Below are 18,699 nucleotides of genomic sequence, written 5' to 3'. Positions count from 1 at the left end.
TTTAAAGCCAGTCCACATGGTGTCTGTAAAGTGTGGACATTTAAGAAAATGTGTTTATATACTTCCTACAGACTGTTTAATAAAAGTTTATTGACTTTGTAATCAATAAAAAGTCCAAAGTGAATCTATACATTGTTAAGTAATGTGGAAAGTTGGGCTAGTTGGTGATTGATCATCATAGCTTGCAGGTGAAGCAGCGCACTGACACGGACGCAGAGAAGACACACAAGACGACACTCGCCGCGGGTGTCGTCTAGTGTGTCTTCTCTGCGTCCGTGTCAGTGCATTGCTTCACCAGCAAGGTATGATGATCTATACGTTGTGTCTGTAAAGTGCATGCTTCCAGCTATATACGTATAATAACTTCTGCAGACTGCATAAATAGACTCTTCAGAGCGCGGTGAAAACCTGTGCACACTAGAGTAACTACATATACAGTAACTCTAGCGCACACCGCTCACTAGCGCCCCCCTTCCCGGAATGCACTGCGCTCACGTGTAGGTCCCGCTGGAGAACTGGTTGAAGCTGCCCACGTTGATGATGACGCCCGTGGAGACTCCGCCGCTCAGGAGGCTGTGCCGCATAGCTTCGTACCACACCTGCGCGGTCGAGTGTGTCATTATCTATTGCCAGAAATAGAGACAAATTATGGCAGACAGAGCCACAACTTCTTGATCCCTGCATTTTTGAACGATAACAGAAATGTTGAAACTGAGATTCAGCAAGCAAAGTCCCCGAGTCATTTAATAAAGCTACTTTATAGAGATCTGTTAGTAAACCAATCGTCCTCTCGCCATTTTTGCCAGGGCTTAGGTAACAAAAAACTTGGCACTTCCTTCTTTTGTGCCAGGCTCAATTTTTTTTTGTGTATTTAAGTTCACACAACAAACGGTTAGCGGGTGTTCCTTGCGTAATTGCTTATAGAATGTTGTTTAGTTATACGATATCCTGAAGAACTCCGTCTACCTCTTGATAAATGCATTTCCTGTTTGTTGTTTATGTATTTCTTGTCGAGAGGTTTAGATTGATTCGGCTAGAGTGGATCAAAAATTGATATTTCGTTGACTTTTTAATTTTGCGACAGGATGGTACTATGTAACCGTTGTTGCTCGAGTGTAGAAAATATCGAGGGCAGGGACGTAGTCAACTGCAGACAAGCACCTTTAGCCGCCGGTTTTCCCTGATTTCATTTTCATTTGTCGTATATTTGTCTGTTTTCCAAATGAGCATAAAACGAATATTTTAAACGAGCAGGGAAGGTGAAACTGAAACGAACTTAAACTGAAATTAATATATGTTCTTGCATTGACGAGACAATTCGGTCTTTGGGCTATCGGTCCAACTAGTTTTGTAGAGGGTTAAGTGATAAGCTGATAGTAAGGGCTTTGATCGATCGATCGACTGATTGATTGATTGATTGATTGATTGATTGATTGATTGATTGATTGATTGATTGATTGATTGATTGATTGATTGATTGATTGATTGATTGTGCACCGTCGAAAGACTGAAGTTCATGGATGACTGAACAGAGCAGAAACAATACTAAAACATGAGACCAGAACACCATACGAGTGCTAACTTCGAACTTGTGTATAAAATGTGAATGTATACACTCAAGTTCAAGACACAAGTTCGAAGTTGCATACAACTTGTCTTGTCTATATAGGACCTCTTGTCTCGCGTTTTCTTACGATTTCGCGCTGTTTAGCTAAACACAAGATCGTACAAACTTCCAGGTTCCTGTCCTTGGAAATTTAGGATTAACGAAAAGAAAAGTTAACAAAGACGTTTTGCGAATACCGGCAAGCTGATATATTGATAGTCCCTCCTAACACCCCCTATACCCTTTGATAGATATGCCCACGCTTCGCCCTGAATTATATACAGTTGATATAGTCAGCAGCGTGATTTGTTTCTTCCGGTTGTTACCTGCTTCGCGAATTCAGCTGACACGCATCCGTATTGCCCATCTTATTCGACTTCCCCTGGCGACGTATGCAGCAGGTTAGGCCAAACTATGGTACGCATATTCGTACGAACACACACAAAAAAAAAGCGAGTCCGAGGTATGCAAACCCTGATGTTGAGCAGCTTGCTCCACTCCGGCTTGAGCATGTAGTGGATGCCGAAGTCAGCTCCTGGCAACCGCACCAGTCCGCGCAACAGGAGAACCGACAGTAGCGCGTACGACACGAGTGACGTCACGTAGACGACCTGCGCAGCCGCAGAACCAGGCACCGTGTGCATGGGGTAACAGGTGAAGGCCCCTTGCAACGAAATTTCGCTTTCGCTAAGTTGGTAATAACATTAATAATGGTACACTACCAAAGCAATCGCGGCAAAGCTGAAGAGTGGTAATCGTCTAATTTTGTTATTAGCAGCCTTTAAGCAGACGACGAAGCAGACGACGTAGAGACCTTACCGACGATGCGTGCGCCTGGTGATTAGCGGAAATGACGCAAGTCTCAGTACATGGCCTCCTGGGTTTTCCAACATGCCGTGGGGGGGGGGGGGGCGCCCAATCTCGCAGGTCATTGGTGTGGGCAAAACTAGAACACCGGCTGTCATACCTAGTGCCCCTAGGAATTACCTCTAGAGACACTATAGAGGTCATGTCATGGAGCGACGCGTTCAGAGTCACGCCTCACTTATGCAAGCGGTAACAGCATTCTTTTTTTTTCAATTTCGGTATCAAGAACCTATACTTTCGCTTGCGTTTGTGCTCCATCAATGCGTATTTCAAATGAAACTTTTCGCGCAGAGGCGGCCCAATGCCTCACTCTCTGAAACTATGGTTCTTACGCGGCCCGAAATTTCGTTGCAGGTATTTTATCCTCTAAGCTTGGACGGCCTGTGTGTGAAACGAATGCCACACGACAGCGCATTTCAGATTCAGATTCAGATTTATTAATTCCAAAACAAAGTAAGTAGAACATCACAAATATACAGACGAGGGTCCCACAAGATTGGTGGCGACATGTATATATATATATATATATATATATATATATATATATATATATATATATATATATATATATATATATATATATAGTACGGGCGAACCCTGCAAAGGTGTCTGGGCGCCTATTTCACGAGGCAAAGTAAACGACTGAAATACGGTCTATGTTAATTATGCATTAGGATATTAAAATTATGGGGTTTTACGTGCCAAAACCACTTTCCGATTATGAGGCACGGCGTAGTGGAGGACTCCGGTAATTTTGACCACCTGGAGTTCTTTAACGTGCATTTAAATCGAAGTACACGGGTGTTTTCGCATTTCGCCCCCATCGAAATGCGGCCGCCGTGGCCAGGATTCGATCCCGCCACCTCGTGCTCAGCAGCCCAACACCATAGCCACTGAGCAACCACGGCGGGTGCATTAAGATTTTGAGCCTCCGAATATAGCGCGGTTAACTGGCGCCGCGAAAAAATGGGCTGGCCGATGTTGTACACGTCGCGTATAGCACGCGTAGTGCCAAGACGTGGGTTCGTATCCCACCTGCGGCCAGTTGTTTCTTCATCCACTTTCATTTCCATTTATTTATCGTTTTTTTTATTCGAAATAAGAACTGCAGTTAATCTCCCCCTTTGCTGTCCTTTGTGTCGTTGCTTGTTGGCTTCCTATGATATGACTAATTAAAACCGCGCCCTTCGGCTTCCTTTCTTCTCGTTCATTTATATAAATAAATAAACAAATAAATAAATAAATAAATAAATAAATAAATAAAAATTTCTGTTAAGTTTGATCTGCGTGATAATGCTTCGTACTAATTTCATGATCTAGAACTCGAGACGCGGCACACCTTACATATTCATCGTTTTTCCGTAAAGAATAAATAAATAAATTCTGGGGTTTTACGAGCCAAAACCCGGATATGATTATGAGGCACGCCGCAGTAGAGGAGTATGGAAATTCCGAACACCCTGGGAATCTCTAACGTCCACTAAATGCACGGAACAGGGGCGTTCTTGCACTTTCCTTATAGAATGTTTCAAGAATAGCGGAAGCGTGCTCAGGTGCGGGCGACCATGACATTCCTCAAGCATTCGTAGTACTTTTCTTTTTTCAATGTGAATAACGTAGTGTAATTTTGAAATGTATTGTTGTGCCCAGATCAACACACAGTAACTGAGCTGCGAACAAAAAAAGTGCATAATGCAACACTTTCTTGAGACAAAGTGGTAATAACGGACTTAATAGCGACCTAAAGGATTTCCTACATGCTATAGCGGCCATAAGTCTGCCTAGCAGCAGTGCAGGACTATCGCACTTCGATATTATCAATCATTTAGTCATTCTGAAGTTATCTACAGTACAAAAACTAACAAGAGTATACCATCGACAGCGCACTATCGATAGTACTGTCGAGACCACAGCATTAATATCTGTAGTATACTATCGATAGTACGAAAACTATCGGTCGCGTAAAGTCATGAGACGTACAGCACGCAAACACTGCCACATAAAGTTGGCGACGTTTCCCCTTTTTCAATTGCAAAAGCTGAGTGTTATACTTATGGTTAGCTATCGCAAAATTCTATCTCACAGTTGGCTATATTTCTAGCCAACTGTGAGATAGAAGTTGGATAAACAGGGACAAAGTACCGAAAGGCTGGCCAACGTTTCGATAGGCGGGCCTATCTTTGTGAAAGGCGACAAAGATAGGTCCACTTCTCGCACCGTTGGCCAGCCAGGCACTCTATATCCCTGTTTATCTAACTTCTATTCCACAATAATAGAAGAATAAGCGGCTCCACTTCATCTGTGGAGCCGCTTATTGATTTGTATCACTAGCCAAGAATTGCGAAGCTATCGATCACACTGCCAATAGCGAACCATCGGAATACTGTCAATATCACTGTCAATAGTTTCATAGCGAAATATCGTAATACTAGCGATATGGCTAATACTATAGTATCCGTAGTCTTCTTCTTACTCTATCAATAGTTAAAAAAAAAAAGCTGTCAAACTATCGATAGTCCATTTATCGATAGTTTCACATGACTATACTGTCTAGGCGCGTATTGGGGGCGCACCTTCCTGGAGAGGCGTATGCCCCTGGAGGCGATCAAGTAGAAGACAATCCAGCAGATGCCGATGCAGACGAGTATGTCGATGCGGAAGTTGCCACTCATGCTGACGCTCTCGCTCAGGCCCAGAATGTGACGGCTGCGAGCAGTAACCATACGCGGTAAGTGCGTACACACCAACGGTCGGCATCAATCTGCCGACGGTCGGCAGATTGATGCGACACAATGTGATGCGGTACAATGTGACACAGACGCCGACACGAAGAAAAAAAAACGCTGTCGCCGACAGTCGACAGACCGAAATCGGTGTCGGGTCGGACTAGTGTGAGTGAGCCGCTACAATCTCGAGTCTACAGTCCAGTGCCCTGAAAACTGCCCGTAACAGCCCTCAATCGTTGCTGTTTCTTTGCTGCTATGTGGTCACACATTGAGGTCAAAATAGCACCTTCCGACATTGCTTGCCTTGCAGTACCTGCCAGAGTAGAAGCCAACACCTTCCACCACGGAATTTACTTACGGCAGTAGCAACACCATCAAACAGATTCTGTCTGTATTTATTTATTGACTTACTTACTGGAAGATACTTCAGCCCAGTATTTGACCTAGCTAGGGGTGGTGAATACAATAGCAAAAGTAAAAATGCATTATTACATCTATACAATAGCGCTTTGACCACATCAATACAATAAAAATAATGCATTAGCACTTCAATACAGTAACCCAAGATAAATGCCAACCTTGCAAGCATTCTGAAACATGGGCAGTTCGAAAAAAAGTCGCGGCATTTGCCACGTCAGTCAGGAGCCGGTTCCATTCATACAACAACAATGCGGTTGCACTATACAAAAAAAATGATGCGTTAACACTTGAATACGCTAACGCAATCCAAACGCTATACAAGCTTGCAAGCTCTATGAAACAAGAGGCGAGAACAAATCGCGACTTTCGGCACCCACAACGTGTACAGTTCAGGCCCGCAGGATTCTCAGTCGCACCGACCAATCGTCGAGTAAGTAGGTACACCCGGCCACAAAATATTACGGACCATGAAATCTGAGAAAAAAGCTGAATAACTGCGCAGCCTCACAACGCAGCCTGGTATTTGCACTTCGGGCCTCGACTAGAATATGCTAACAACATCGTCGTATGCAGGTTCGCTGGCTACAATGCTACAGGCTGCTCGGGAACGGAACGTTTTACGAGATCCCGTGGACCGTAAACTTTTGTGGCCGGGTGCACACACAGCGAAGGCATGCGCGCGCACGACATGGCGACTCACAAGTAAAACTGCTCGGCCGCCGTGTTGGTGCCGTACTGGCAGCCGTCGGACTTGTTCTTGTACACGTCGTCGGGCACGTAGAAGACCAGGTCCTCGTACGACACCTCGTGACCATCGGTCAGGTTGGCGTGCGCGTAGTGCTCGGCCAGCCACCACGTGACGTCCTTGCAGGGCACCTGCGCATTCGCGCGCTTTCCCCGTCTCGTCTTAACCATCTCTTGACAGCGCTGCCACGCGCCTTTGGCACAGAAGAGCCATCGATCCGAAACAGCGACCCCGTTTATATACCGGGTGTGTGTCTTTTTTTTTATGCGAAGATTCTTTTTTAATGCGAAAGCATTGTATGTCCCAATCGCACTAAAATCCGCCGGTGTGCGGCGTCGGCGTGACCGAGAGATGGCACCCGAACTGGCCGATGGCGCAAACAGTAAAAACACGTAAAAGAAATGCTCGGATTGACGGCAAGTTTATCAGAGAGCTTCATGTAAACAAAGTAAATTAATAGATTTGCAATGAAAATTTGGTACATTTCGGTCTGGGTGGGAATCGAATCGGGGCTTCTGGGGTGCGAGACGAGCCCACTCACCCTATGCGAAACGGCGGCTCTCGTGGTTCTGGCCGACTCAAAGGTGTGCCTATAGTGCGCGCGTCATTGTACACATGCCTCGAGCGGCCATTTTGCGCGTATTCGCGGGCTTCTTTCATGCTCGGGAAAAGCACTTTTATGTAGCACGTATTGAGCAACAGAAAGCTGCATCGGTATAGTTTCTCATGTTCATGTTACTCTACAATTATTTCATTGGCACTTTTAATCTAATTATAATATTTGAGAAGTTGATTGATTAATAAAGGTTAATTATGTAATTAGCCAGATTGCGAGAAATAATAATAAACTGAGTATCCTCAAGCGACGGAAACAGCATTACCTCGGGTTTGTGCAGCTACGTGGCATTTGCATATTTTTATATCTTGGTGCATGATATTGGGACCCCTATATACGCATGCGGAGCCTCACGGCAACGCCGACGGTGAAAATTCGATTGAAGAGTCCGCATAATTGCTATCGCAATAAAACGACGAAACGAAATGGACGCGTATATTCATACACTGGCAAATCGGCGCTGCCCGGGCCACGGCAGCGTTCTGGCTTCCCCTGCTGGCACGAACGTCGTGCGCACACCCGTTAGCCTGTCAGCTGAGCAGCTGCCTATATACAAATGCACTGATATGAGCAGCAAAGAAAGAAAACGTCAACCTAAATGTAATTAAAGTGTAGCTAAACGTCAAGCTAAATGTAACAATAATTCCAGAAAGGCCCCCGGCCGGCAGCTACCGGACTGGGTTGCGAACTGCCGCCTGAGATCCCGCGGGATTGCTGTTATAAGGCCCCCTCTTTGGCGGCCTATATAGCAATCGGCAATCGCCACCGAGCATCACTGACGTCATGCCCGTCCTGTTACGTCACACTGAGTATATGCAATTCTCTCATTGGACGCTGGCAAACGCCGAGAGTTTTCCGTTGGTCTCATCTCGCGCACCATCGAGGCGCGACGCAGGTAACACCGCTGCCGTCGTCCCTCGTCGTGCCAGCGTCGCGAGACGCCTGGCATCTGCCAGCGGCGCTGTTTCTGGTACGCCGCAGCAGTTGTGTCACGTGGGACCATGTCGCATCCGCGCATGGTTAGAACACCGTGCGAGGAGCTAAAGCCCAACGCCAGACGTTGTTATATCGCTTTCGATGCTTCACCACCACCACCACCACCACCACCACCACCATCATCATCATCATCATTTATTATTTCCTTAAAGACCCCTGCTTGGGGTATTACATAAGGGGGGGGAGGGTAGTACATTTACAGAATACACAAAAATTGGTCAGTAATACAAAGTGGGGAAAACGTGAGAAAACTTCGCAATTTTCTTGTTTAGTTATGTTTATCTTTTTCATTGGTAGACCCGAGATTAAAAGGAAGACCAGGTGCATAAATAAACAGCGCTCACCTTTCCCCGCTGGCGTACGAAGCAGGCGGCGTCGGCGCCCCACTCCTCGTCGCACGTGGCCCACGGCAGCCGATCGCCGAGCGACTTCCACACGAACAGCATGGCGTGCGCCGTGAAGCACACGAAGTACGTGCTGATCAGCAGGCTCACGTAGCACATGCAGATACCGATGCCTGCAGGGCGCGTCAGGGCGGGGCAACGGTCACGCCTTTTTGAAAGTGACGCGCTAGGCCTACTGAACTCAACTGCACGCGATAATCGACCGATCCATTGATTTGGCATTGCTTTTGTTCTCTAAAATCAACTTTCTCAACAACAACGAAAAATGCAGGTGAAGCTTTCAAAGAGTGAGCTACCGGTCTAAAGTAAGATTCTATCTCTGTTCACTCGTCCCTTTCAACTGTTGACGATATACAATGCATACTATTGAAAATAAGTAATAATGATTTTGATGGAGTGCCTCCTAACTGCTATTTAAGGCGGTGATAGCCTATAAGAATGCAGTGACAAATATATGTACACGGCTGTTTAACTCGAACAGAATTCGTATACATGAGCCAGCCAACTACGCTCGCTTATTTTGATGACGTCATCCCTGCCTACGAGATTTTAGCGGAGTCTGTCGCGATCCCGAAGGCAGAACGCGCGGTCTCTCGTCATGCCATTGGTCGAGCGCTCGCCAGCCTAGTAATCGTCACTTCCTCCGCAACAGGAAGTAGGGTTGGCAGCGAGCGCCATCTGTCCGCGACTACCCCGAACTACAGGGAACCTCCGCTCCAACGGGAAAACTAGCGACGCGGCAGGCAGGTATCTTAGTAAAGGAGGCATTGGCGCGCCAACATGCGCACCTCTGCCGATGGGCGCGCACCGCCAGACGCCGACGGAACCCTGGCTGGAGAACTGTCCCAGGAAGAGCTCCATGAAGAACACCGGCTTGGCCACGGTCAGCGACACGACCACGTACGAGACCAGGAAGGCGACTGCGTGCACACGGAGAGATTCACCACTGTAGAAACGCGTCCCGATTTATGTACTGAGCCGGGACGTACGGCGGCTATACATTTTCGCTGCGCGGGGACATCCCGCCAGTCATCGTGAGTGTACGCAAAAGTGGACACGCCAATACACGAATCAAGTTGCAGCCACAAAAGCTTCGCTCGTGTTGTAACTGGAGCCGGCCGCGGCTACGTACGTACAGACGCACGCAATATGACTTGCAACACCCTTGTTCGTGATCAAAAGGGCGCCAGGGCTGTGCGGTGGATCTGACATGCGAAATTGCGGTTTAATAAGTACCACTAATTGAATATGTGTTTAGGTCTGGAACTCACCCTGTGTCAGCGCAGACGTACAGTCTTGGAGCCCCTTAGACCACGGGCACCGGTGTTGCAGGTCATATGGCACGTGACTGTATACGTTATACCTGTCTCTACGGTCGAAGACCAATCTGAAAGTTTGGAAGGTTACGTCCTCGCGGAAATCGAGAACACTCACACCAGTTGAAAATTGAAGGCAGCTGAAGTCGGGAGACCGCGCGGTAAGACGTAGATTTTGTTCGTTTTCGATTTAGCATGCATCAATGTAGGTTGCGCACTTTCATAAATACAGCTGGCAATATAAAGTTTTCAGACAGCAGGATCCAAGAAACAGCTGAATATTTCCGCAGCCCGGTAGTCGTATTTGTAGCCTGTATTCTAGCACATGCTGTACTAGTATATGCTGTGCCAGTAAATACAATGGCCAATATTGTGCTGTTTTATACTGGCTACGGCAACAAACCACTGGGAAGTTAAACGTTTTCTTAGATCCGGGGGTCCGTAAAATTTCGCCCCACAGTACGTGACGTCCATAAAGGCTCCCCAGAACTTTCACTCCCTCTTCAAACAAACCGCGCTCAGCAAAGTCGGGTATCATCAGTGGTCCTCGTATACTCGTCCCCTTAGCTAACAATTTGAGGAAATACTGCTCTAACGTCACTCTGCATCATTCGAGCAAGGCACAGATCGTAGCAGCTACAGCCTCTTCAGCCGAAATGTTCCACCCTTCGGAGTATTAATAAAGGGATGAGACATTCACCCAATCGTATCAGTTGCTAGAAAGAGAACCCATACTGGTTCCTCGAAAGAAAAGCCTCGCAGTTGAAGAAAAATGCGTCCTGGTCCGGGACTCGAACCCGGGACCGCCGCCTCTTCGGGGCAGCCGCTCTACCATCTGAGCTAACTAGGCGGTTAGCAGATGGCAGGGCGAAGTCGAACTTGTCAGCAACTCGAAGCAAAGGCAAGAGTTTGACGCAATAGTTTACGTCAAACGTATACTTCGGAATATACGCAATGGCTGCTGGCTATAGTCCGAGAAGTACGGCAGGTGTCGCATCTCGCACCTCCGCCGTTGGCCCTGACGAGCGACGGCATTCTCCAGAAACTCCCCAGGCCCATGGACATGCCGAGGCAGGAGAGAAACAGTTCGCACTGGTTTCCCCAGGTGGCGCGGGCCTCTCCGGGCAACTCCTCTTCCTCCGAGCTGCTTCCTCCCTCATCCTCGTTCTCCGCCTCATTCTCATCGCCCGCTTTCCCGGCCGGTACAGCAACTGGCGAGGTGCTGATCATGGCCGGAACTTGCGTGCTACTCGGAAAGGAATGACAAGAGAACAGAGACCGCTATGGTACAGATAGGGTTAAAAAAAAAAAAAACGTGAACGGTAGCGATGTCACGAAGCCACAAAATGGCTGAAAGAAACATTATAAGGTGGGACTCCGTGTTAATTTTTATTTCAGCGTGCACTCAAAAGCCCGGCATGGGAGAGTTCTTGCATTTAGGTCTCATCGGTATGTAGCTGTCGCATGTCGGGAGTCGAACCCGCGACCAACTGCTCTTCAGCAGAATGCAATAGAAAGGTTGGGGGTGACATGCGTGGCTGCCTCTTTGTGGCGTACTCCTGCGTTCTACACGCTGCGCCAATATATAAAGCAGGCTCCTATATGAACACATGGCAAAGGATAAATCGTTTTTCTATATAAATACATGGCAAAGGATAAATCGTTTTCCTGTATAAATACAAGCTAAGTAAAGGATAAATCAGGCTCCTGTATAACACATGGAAAAGGATAAATCGTTTTCCTATGTAAATACATGGTAATTAGGATAAGTCGTTTTTCTCAGCAAGCCACTGCAACAAATTTCATGAGGTGTATTGTTACATTTAAAATAAAACAAATCTAGTGGTTGTTGGTAGCGAGTGTTCGATTTAGGTCGCCAATTTTTAAAAATTAAGATTGTTGAAAATCGCAAAATTTCAGAAAAGGAAACTATAAAGTTTACCGCTCTGTAACTCAGCAATGACAAATGATATGAATTGCATCTAATAGTACATCTAAAGCGGACAAAAACTGATGCCGTTAACATGGCTCTTAGATACACCACTAATATGCAAGTATGAGTTCTGCAAGACCATTGTAAACAACATATGAAAATCACGTGAGAATTGAATTGATACACCAAATTTGTCCGCTTTGGATGCTCTGACAGATGCAGCTTGCAGAACTGCGACATCTGTCCTCGGTACAGAGCTGCCAATTTGTAGATTCCGTGCTTCTTTGTTTAAAACTTACCAATTTTAGAAAATTACTACCAGAAAGTTCAGGTCGTAAGCAAACATCTCGCTTCCAACAGCCACTAGAATTGAATTTTCTCCCTCAAATGCAACAAATTTCATTAAAGTAAGGACAAATGGTTATCACAGAAAAGCGTTTCTCTGGTCCGCAGGTATCTGCACAAGCGACATCGGAGTTGGGGTCCGAGCTGAAGCTTCGTCGTGTTCGAATGGCGATTCTAGCAAACGCGCCCTTCCAAACCTCCCTCGCTGCTATTTGCTAATGCGGGAGATGTCGTAGACTCATTCGCGTCCCCCTGACATTCGTCTTCTCCGCACGTTCCCCGGATCTCCCGATGTTCGGCTTCCCCGCCTAACACAAACTCGATGGTGGGAGTTGGGTAATTTCTTCATGGTTATACATTTCCTCTCGCGATTTTTTTTCCCGGTAATTTCATCACGATTATACGGTATTTCACCTCGGTCGCCCCCCCCCCCCCTCTGTAACATGCGTCTTGCTCTCATAGAAAGACCAGCTTTCGAAACATATGCGACGAATGTTAACGCGGAGAATGCGCGCTTTGCGAACGCAAATCTCGCGCCTATAGAGCAAGATAATCGAGGGAGTGGTACTTACGAAGAGACTTGGAGACGCTGGCGAAAAAAAAGGAGTACTCAAGTGGCGTTCAAGGACGACAAGCGGAATCGCGGGTAGCGTTCTTCTTCTTCTACGAAAGAATGATAGTCATGATCATGAACCTCAGATCGCGGAGGGCAACTCCGGCGGCTTCTCGTTGATGATGATGACGACGACGACCTTAAAGGGCCCCTCACCAGGTCTGGCCATTTTGAGCTGGCAAGCGCAGAGCATACATTGCGCGATAACGATCGTGTCTGCGAAGTATTACATCACTACGCACCGCCGAAAGATCTGAAATTTCAAACCGAATGCCGTTTTTTCCTTCTCGCGGCCGCCGCGCTCCAAGCCGGAGGATGACGTACTCGCGTCCCTGCGCCTACGTAGTCGAGTCCGCAGTGTGACGTCGCTCGTGGTGACACGTGACTTTAAGAATTGTTAAATACATCATCTGTTACCTGTGCGGTCTGTTGCTTGAAATGACGAATTAAAGTTTAGAAAAATAATAAAATACACAAACGGAGTGTCTGCGTGTTTTTTGCTTTACTTCGCACCGAAGCAAGAGGGACGTACTTCCGCTTCGTCTGCTTGTTCCCGTGGTCGTGAGGTCACGTGTGCAGGTACCGAAGGAAGGAAGGAAGGAGGGAAATCAACTTTATTCAAGTTCCTGCAGGCCACGAGAGCTTTGGGCTCAAACTATGCCATTTTCTATCGTGTTCCAGCGCGTGATTATGCTATGCGATGCGCTTGTTCTGCCTCAGTATTCGTGTGGCACAGAATTATACCGCCAGTCATGTGTCCTTGTGCACAGCGCGCAAGATTGTGCGCTGCGCGAAACAACAGCTCGAGCGCGACGCCGCCAGCGGAAGTGCGCATCGCCGAAAAAAAAAAGCGAGGAGAAAAAAAAAAGTGAAGGCGGGGCCCGTGATATATGTGTCACGCGATCCTCGAGGTCTGGCATGGGAGAACGCAGGGAAGGAATTTCGCTTGCGAAGGTTAGATGGGGCAAGTGGAGTCTCGCTATGCAGTGGAGCCAGCCTGCTGAAATCATGGGTTCGCGGCACTGAAATATTTCTATCTCGGCTGTTAATGAGCCGATTTGAAAAATGTTTGCGCCAGAACGCTCCCTCGAGCACATGTGCACGCAACAACTTCCAGCGCATAACCAAATTTGCTATGGGTCCTGGCGAGGGGCCATTTAAAATCTTTGGCACACACCCACTCAGGCAGATTGGCCGAGAGTCGGGCACATTTTACATGTGTTAGTGAATAAATTTAGAAATCCGTAATTTTCGATTATGATAATGATTACATTAAAGACTTTGGCACATAACTACTCCTGCAGATTGGCCGAGAGTCGGTCAATTTTACATATGTGCTAGGTGAATAAATTAGGAATCCACAATTTTCGATGATGATGATGACTTTAAAGCCTTTGGCACATACCCACTCACGCAGATTGGCCGAGAGTCGGGCAGATTTTACATATGTGCTAGGTGAATAAAATTAGAAATCCATAACCTTTGATGAATAAATTGAAGCGAGTAAAATCCAGGTCACCGGATATTTAAAAAAAATATACTACACGTTCGCTCGATCTGCCTTCTGATGACCTGCGTTACAGTGTAGTAGAATAGTACACTGTACCTACGTCAAACGGTGAGACATTTAGTTTCGCGGTAAATTCATTAAAAAGATCGTCGTGACATATTCCGGACTCGTGCCCGCGAATGCATTCTTTTTTTTTTTTTTACTGGCCACCGGACCTTTTAGGTAAAGCAATGGAAAGGGCTAATTGATACACGTTCATGATTACGTTTCGCCGAGTTTTACACGGGCAAAAAATATGACTAAGGACGCGAAAGGTTCCTCTTCGTCCTTCCACGTCCATCTTCCCTTCCTTTTCTTACTGGTGTAAAACTCAGCACAACGTAATAATCACCGGACCAACACATTTTTGGTAGTATTCGTTTACTAGGTAATGCTCCCTGTAATTCGTTTACTCTTTTTCAGTATCCAATTACATGTAACCACGTTATTTTATCGACGATAGGGACATGTACCAGGCGTCTCAGCCTCGGGCACTCGAATTCGGCGGGAACTAAGCAGTGGAACATCCGCGGTCGTGTGAGCATGCGTGCGACAGTTTCGCGGATGCGCATGTTCACACAGGTCAATCCACGGGTGCTCACCATTTGTTTTCTAATCATAAAGCTGCACCAGGTGTTGGCCGGCGACGTGGACCGGTGCTGCATGCTGAGGTTCGATAGCGATGCCCACATCGGATGTCGTTGCCAGGAAATAAAAAATGGGCGATTAAAGGGGTCCTGAACCACTTTTTATCGAAGTGGAGAAAGACATATGAAGTGAATATAGGCTATTTCAGAACCACTTTGCCGCAAAAAGTACTTCAATGCGTCCAGCAGAAGCGGAGCTTTCGGCAATGAAACACGGCCTCAGCTGTGCACCCCTTCCTCCTCCAATGCCTTGCACTGCGAAGGCTACGGCGGAGACGTCACCGTAGCGCGCAGTTCAAATTTCCAATTTGGTGCCTACGCCGCGCTAAACGTAAGCCAAACGCGGCTGTCCTCAGAGAGCCGCAGTGCGCTTAGCCCACGGAGGAAGGAAACTAAGGAGAGGCCCTGACGTCACTCTTTGTGAAGCAAAAGTGAAGCCGGAAGTTGGCGTTGCTCATGGCGATGCTCCGCCTTTTGTGCCACCCTCCTCTCTTGTTTACATCTTTCGCGAAACCACGCTGCGCTGCGCGTGGTTTCGCGCACGCTCGCGCAGCATCCGGCAGAGCACGGTGCAGGTAACACAGCGCAACAAGACACGGCGACTAACGCAAACCCGCCCACACAGCGCCTTTGCCACGGCACGAAACCTACCAGAGCAACACGTGTGAGCGCTCAAAAAATCAGAACAACGCCGCCATTGTGGCCCAAAAGGCGTGGCCATGCAGCAAAAAAAATAAAAAAGCAGCAAAAAAAATGAGAACCTATAAGTCATTTCCGCCACACTTTTCTCCTAGCGCGCGGAGGGGGTAGGGCCTCTCCTTAGTTTCCTTCCTCCGTGGCTTAGCCACTGGACTAGTGGCGGCACCTCGGGGCGGCCGCAGTGTAGCCGAACGCAGCGACCAATAACAGCCGCGTATTGGAGTGTGCTTTATGACGAAATAAAGCACACAGAAAAGAGCGAGGATCATGGGGTTTTTCAAACGAGAGCGTTCTTGAAAAACGTGGTGGTACACACAGGCATCAACTAATAACAGTTTATTTCGAGTAGAATGAGAGAGAAGGAAAGGCAGGGAGGTTAACCAGACTAAGTTAAGTTTGCTACCCTACACGTGGGGAGGGGAATGGGGAGTGAAAGAGAGAGAGGGAAACATGAGTCTATACTGCACTTTCACATGCACTAAGTTAGGTGTAGGATGTCTGTAGGCTGGCACTCAAGTATGTTGCCTTCAGGTAGTGAAAACGGGCTCGAATTTCGAGTAAAAGAACCATATGCTATAAGCCTCATCATGTCATACCAACGCGCCCAAAACGCTGCGCTACTGGCCTTTTGAGATTTGCGCGCCGGCCCTCGCAAATCTCGGAGGCCATGACCGCTCTATGAATGGTAGAAATGCTAGGAAAAAGAAAGAGGTTCGTGTTTCGAGTTTCCGCGTAACATAATTATTTTCTCGGATATTCATATTTACGATACGACCCTATCATGTTTACAGGTTCTGTGCAAGTCGGACTTTACGGTTTTTCTGACATAGCTTACCTTGACAAATTCCATTACTACAGTAACTTCCTTGCGCTACAAGGAGGGCCTGCGTGGTATGGTATGCGTGGTGTGAATTTTTCCTGAATTGACGATCGACGCTAGACGCAGAGGCCGGATTTTCTGCGACTTGGGGCCCTTGCTCTCGCGTTACCATCTTGTATCGGCGTGTTGTCGCTGGAATTCTTTTTAGAATTCTTATGCAGAACTTCTAAGAAACACCTCAAGGAACACGAATGAAAGTGAATAGTTTGCTTTATTTCGCATAACTACCGCGAGAGAGAGAGAAATAAACGTTTATTTGTGGAATAGCTAGCAATGTCTAAACTTTGTTGGCCCGAGGTGGGCCGTCTCTCTCTAGTCCAGGAAGCCGCGGGCGACTACTGCCGCTTTTGTCCGATCCACCAGGCTTCGCCGGTCTTCCAGAACCGACGCAGTCTCCCACGTTTGAGTGGTTTCCTGTTGATTCAGGTTCTTCTATTCTAAGGTGCTATACGACGAGGCTTTTTATGCGAAGCATACTAGCCGCACAACCACGCTCTTCCTTGCTGCGCCGCGCGCGGCCGCGTAGCTACCATATGACGTCATAACAGCTGCAAAAGCGGAGGCTCAACTCGTGCGCTCGCTAGCGGCCGCGTAGCTACATAGTCGGGTCTCAGCTCGTGCGCTCGCCTGCATGAGTTGTTTCTTCGTCTAGCCGAACCAAATATAGCCAAGCAACAGCAGTTCACCAAGCTAAGCAGTGGTTCAACAACTAAAATAAAGGCTAGTATGCTTCGCATCCTGGGCTTAACCTTAGCTAAGCCACAGCCATTTTTTTTCTTGGTTCGTGGTTCTAAGCACGAAGTAAAAAAAAAAAAAAGGAAAAAGAAAGGAAATGCAAACCTGGCTTCTAGTTCTTTTGCAAGTCAGATTACGTAAGAACAATTATGATTTGTTGGCGTCAGTACTAGCCAGTCACGCTCATACTACGCGGGAAAGCTTCGCAAATGTGAAAATGGGCTAGTTTCTATTGCACAGGGAACATCTAACTTTACTATTTGCATCAGGTACACGATTTGTTTTTCACTGCATGCTTTAGGCTCGCGAAGCAATGGTTGTCAGGTCGGGGAGCATGCGGAAGCCTGCTCATACTTGTTTATTGCGTTAGATCAGCTTATCTGTGCAAGCAAGGGTCTAGTATGCGCGTTCAACTGGCGCTGCATTCTCCCCATACTTTGTTCAGTTCCTGTACAATATTGTACAATAACGAATAAGGGAACTTGCACAGGCGGTGTTCACAATGCAAGAGGTTAGGCTTAGTCAAGCTTCGGTAGAAGGTTGGTCTGAAATCGACTGCGTGCGCTTGTGCAAACTCGGCACGAAAGGAAGTACCACTCGTAATAATTTGTACACATGCTGTTGAAACGCTGATGGGTAAAAGCAGCCCACAGTGGGGGAAAATAAAGTTGCCCTTGATATTTGCCAGAAACAATTATCAGAATAACAAGCACTCATGAGCATCTATCGTTGTTTGAGACTTCGTTAATATAGCCAAGACTTCGGATAAAAAAATTAGTCAACCCGACAGAAGCTTCGGTCTTCACTGATGCTGTAATATATGCAAAAAAAATAAAAGAAGAAATCAGCATTGGGCAACGCGCAAATTTTGCGTCCTTTTATTGAGGCGTTAGCAGCACTGGAGGCGATATTTCGACGATACCTCCAGTAGAAGTTCTATATTTTTCAGATTCCCCATGCTGCCAAAAATTGAAAAATGGTTTTAAGTTCAGTCGTCGTCTCGGGAGGTGCATGGCACTGTTGGTAGAATAATTCGTACAGAAATGTTAAACATGTACAGAAATTGTCAATCAAATTGATTCCTATAGTCGCGGTAATGAAAGAGTGTTTCGATACCCAATCGTTATTTCTAGATCGCAACAACTTTTTGCAGAGATTTTAGTGTCGCCTATTTCGCCTGCTTCAGGAATTTATCTGTATAAACTTCCTCGAAGCAAGTGCCCTCATGTATATATATCCTAACAATTTGAACAATATAGGGCAACAGACTTTTAGATTGGATTGGATATCCTTCAGTGGCACGTATCCACTGCAGGGGTCTGGCCAAAATTTGGATGGTATCAGGAAGATGTCGGTATTACAAAAACGGGTGAAAGTGTAATCTGGAAATGGATGGAAACGGTACGGACACCTGCACTCGCACACATCATCACAGGTGTACGGGAACGAGGGAGACTTGTTCGCAAATAAAATTTAATTTGTCGTAAAATTTGACGCGACATTCTTAAAATCGCAAAATGACCCCCAAATTCATAAAGCTTACCAAAAATTCGAGAATAGTTGGCAGGTGTACCTTAAGGGTCTCACAATCTCTCATCTTCA

The 18,699-nt window shown here is 46.8% G+C and overlaps 1 protein-coding gene across 2 annotated transcripts in view; it reads right to left on the bottom strand.

The window, feature by feature from the left end:
• LOC142557487 (sodium- and chloride-dependent glycine transporter 1-like) overlaps positions 1 to 13,337 on the bottom strand; it is a 30,224-nt gene extending 16,887 nt beyond the window's left edge. Inside the window, exons 1-8 of one of the 2 annotated variants that reach the window (XM_075669375.1) lie at positions 12,547 to 13,337; positions 10,701 to 10,942; positions 9,169 to 9,300; positions 8,321 to 8,493; positions 6,320 to 6,495; positions 5,047 to 5,179; positions 2,080 to 2,217; positions 496 to 599 (exon numbers count right to left, since the gene is read on the bottom strand). In XM_075669375.1, coding sequence (XP_075525490.1) covers positions 496 to 599; positions 2,080 to 2,217; positions 5,047 to 5,179; positions 6,320 to 6,495; positions 8,321 to 8,493; positions 9,169 to 9,300; positions 10,701 to 10,926 — 1,082 coding nt within the window. In that variant the 5' untranslated portion in view covers positions 10,927 to 10,942; positions 12,547 to 13,337. The remainder of the gene's footprint in view (positions 1 to 495; positions 600 to 2,079; positions 2,218 to 5,046; positions 5,180 to 6,319; positions 6,496 to 8,320; positions 8,494 to 9,168; positions 9,301 to 10,700; positions 10,943 to 12,546) is intronic. The other variant, XM_075669376.1, reaches the window with a different exon arrangement.
• Between the last annotated feature and the right edge of the window lie 5,362 nt (positions 13,338 to 18,699).

The sequence above is a fragment of the Dermacentor variabilis genome, chromosome 9, assembly GCF_050947875.1.
Source record: "Dermacentor variabilis isolate Ectoservices chromosome 9, ASM5094787v1, whole genome shotgun sequence".
In the NCBI taxonomy this organism is placed as follows: Eukaryota; Metazoa; Arthropoda; class Arachnida; order Ixodida; family Ixodidae; genus Dermacentor; species Dermacentor variabilis.
Note: the sequence above shows the minus strand (reverse complement) of the source record. Positions and strands in the feature narration are given on the sequence as shown.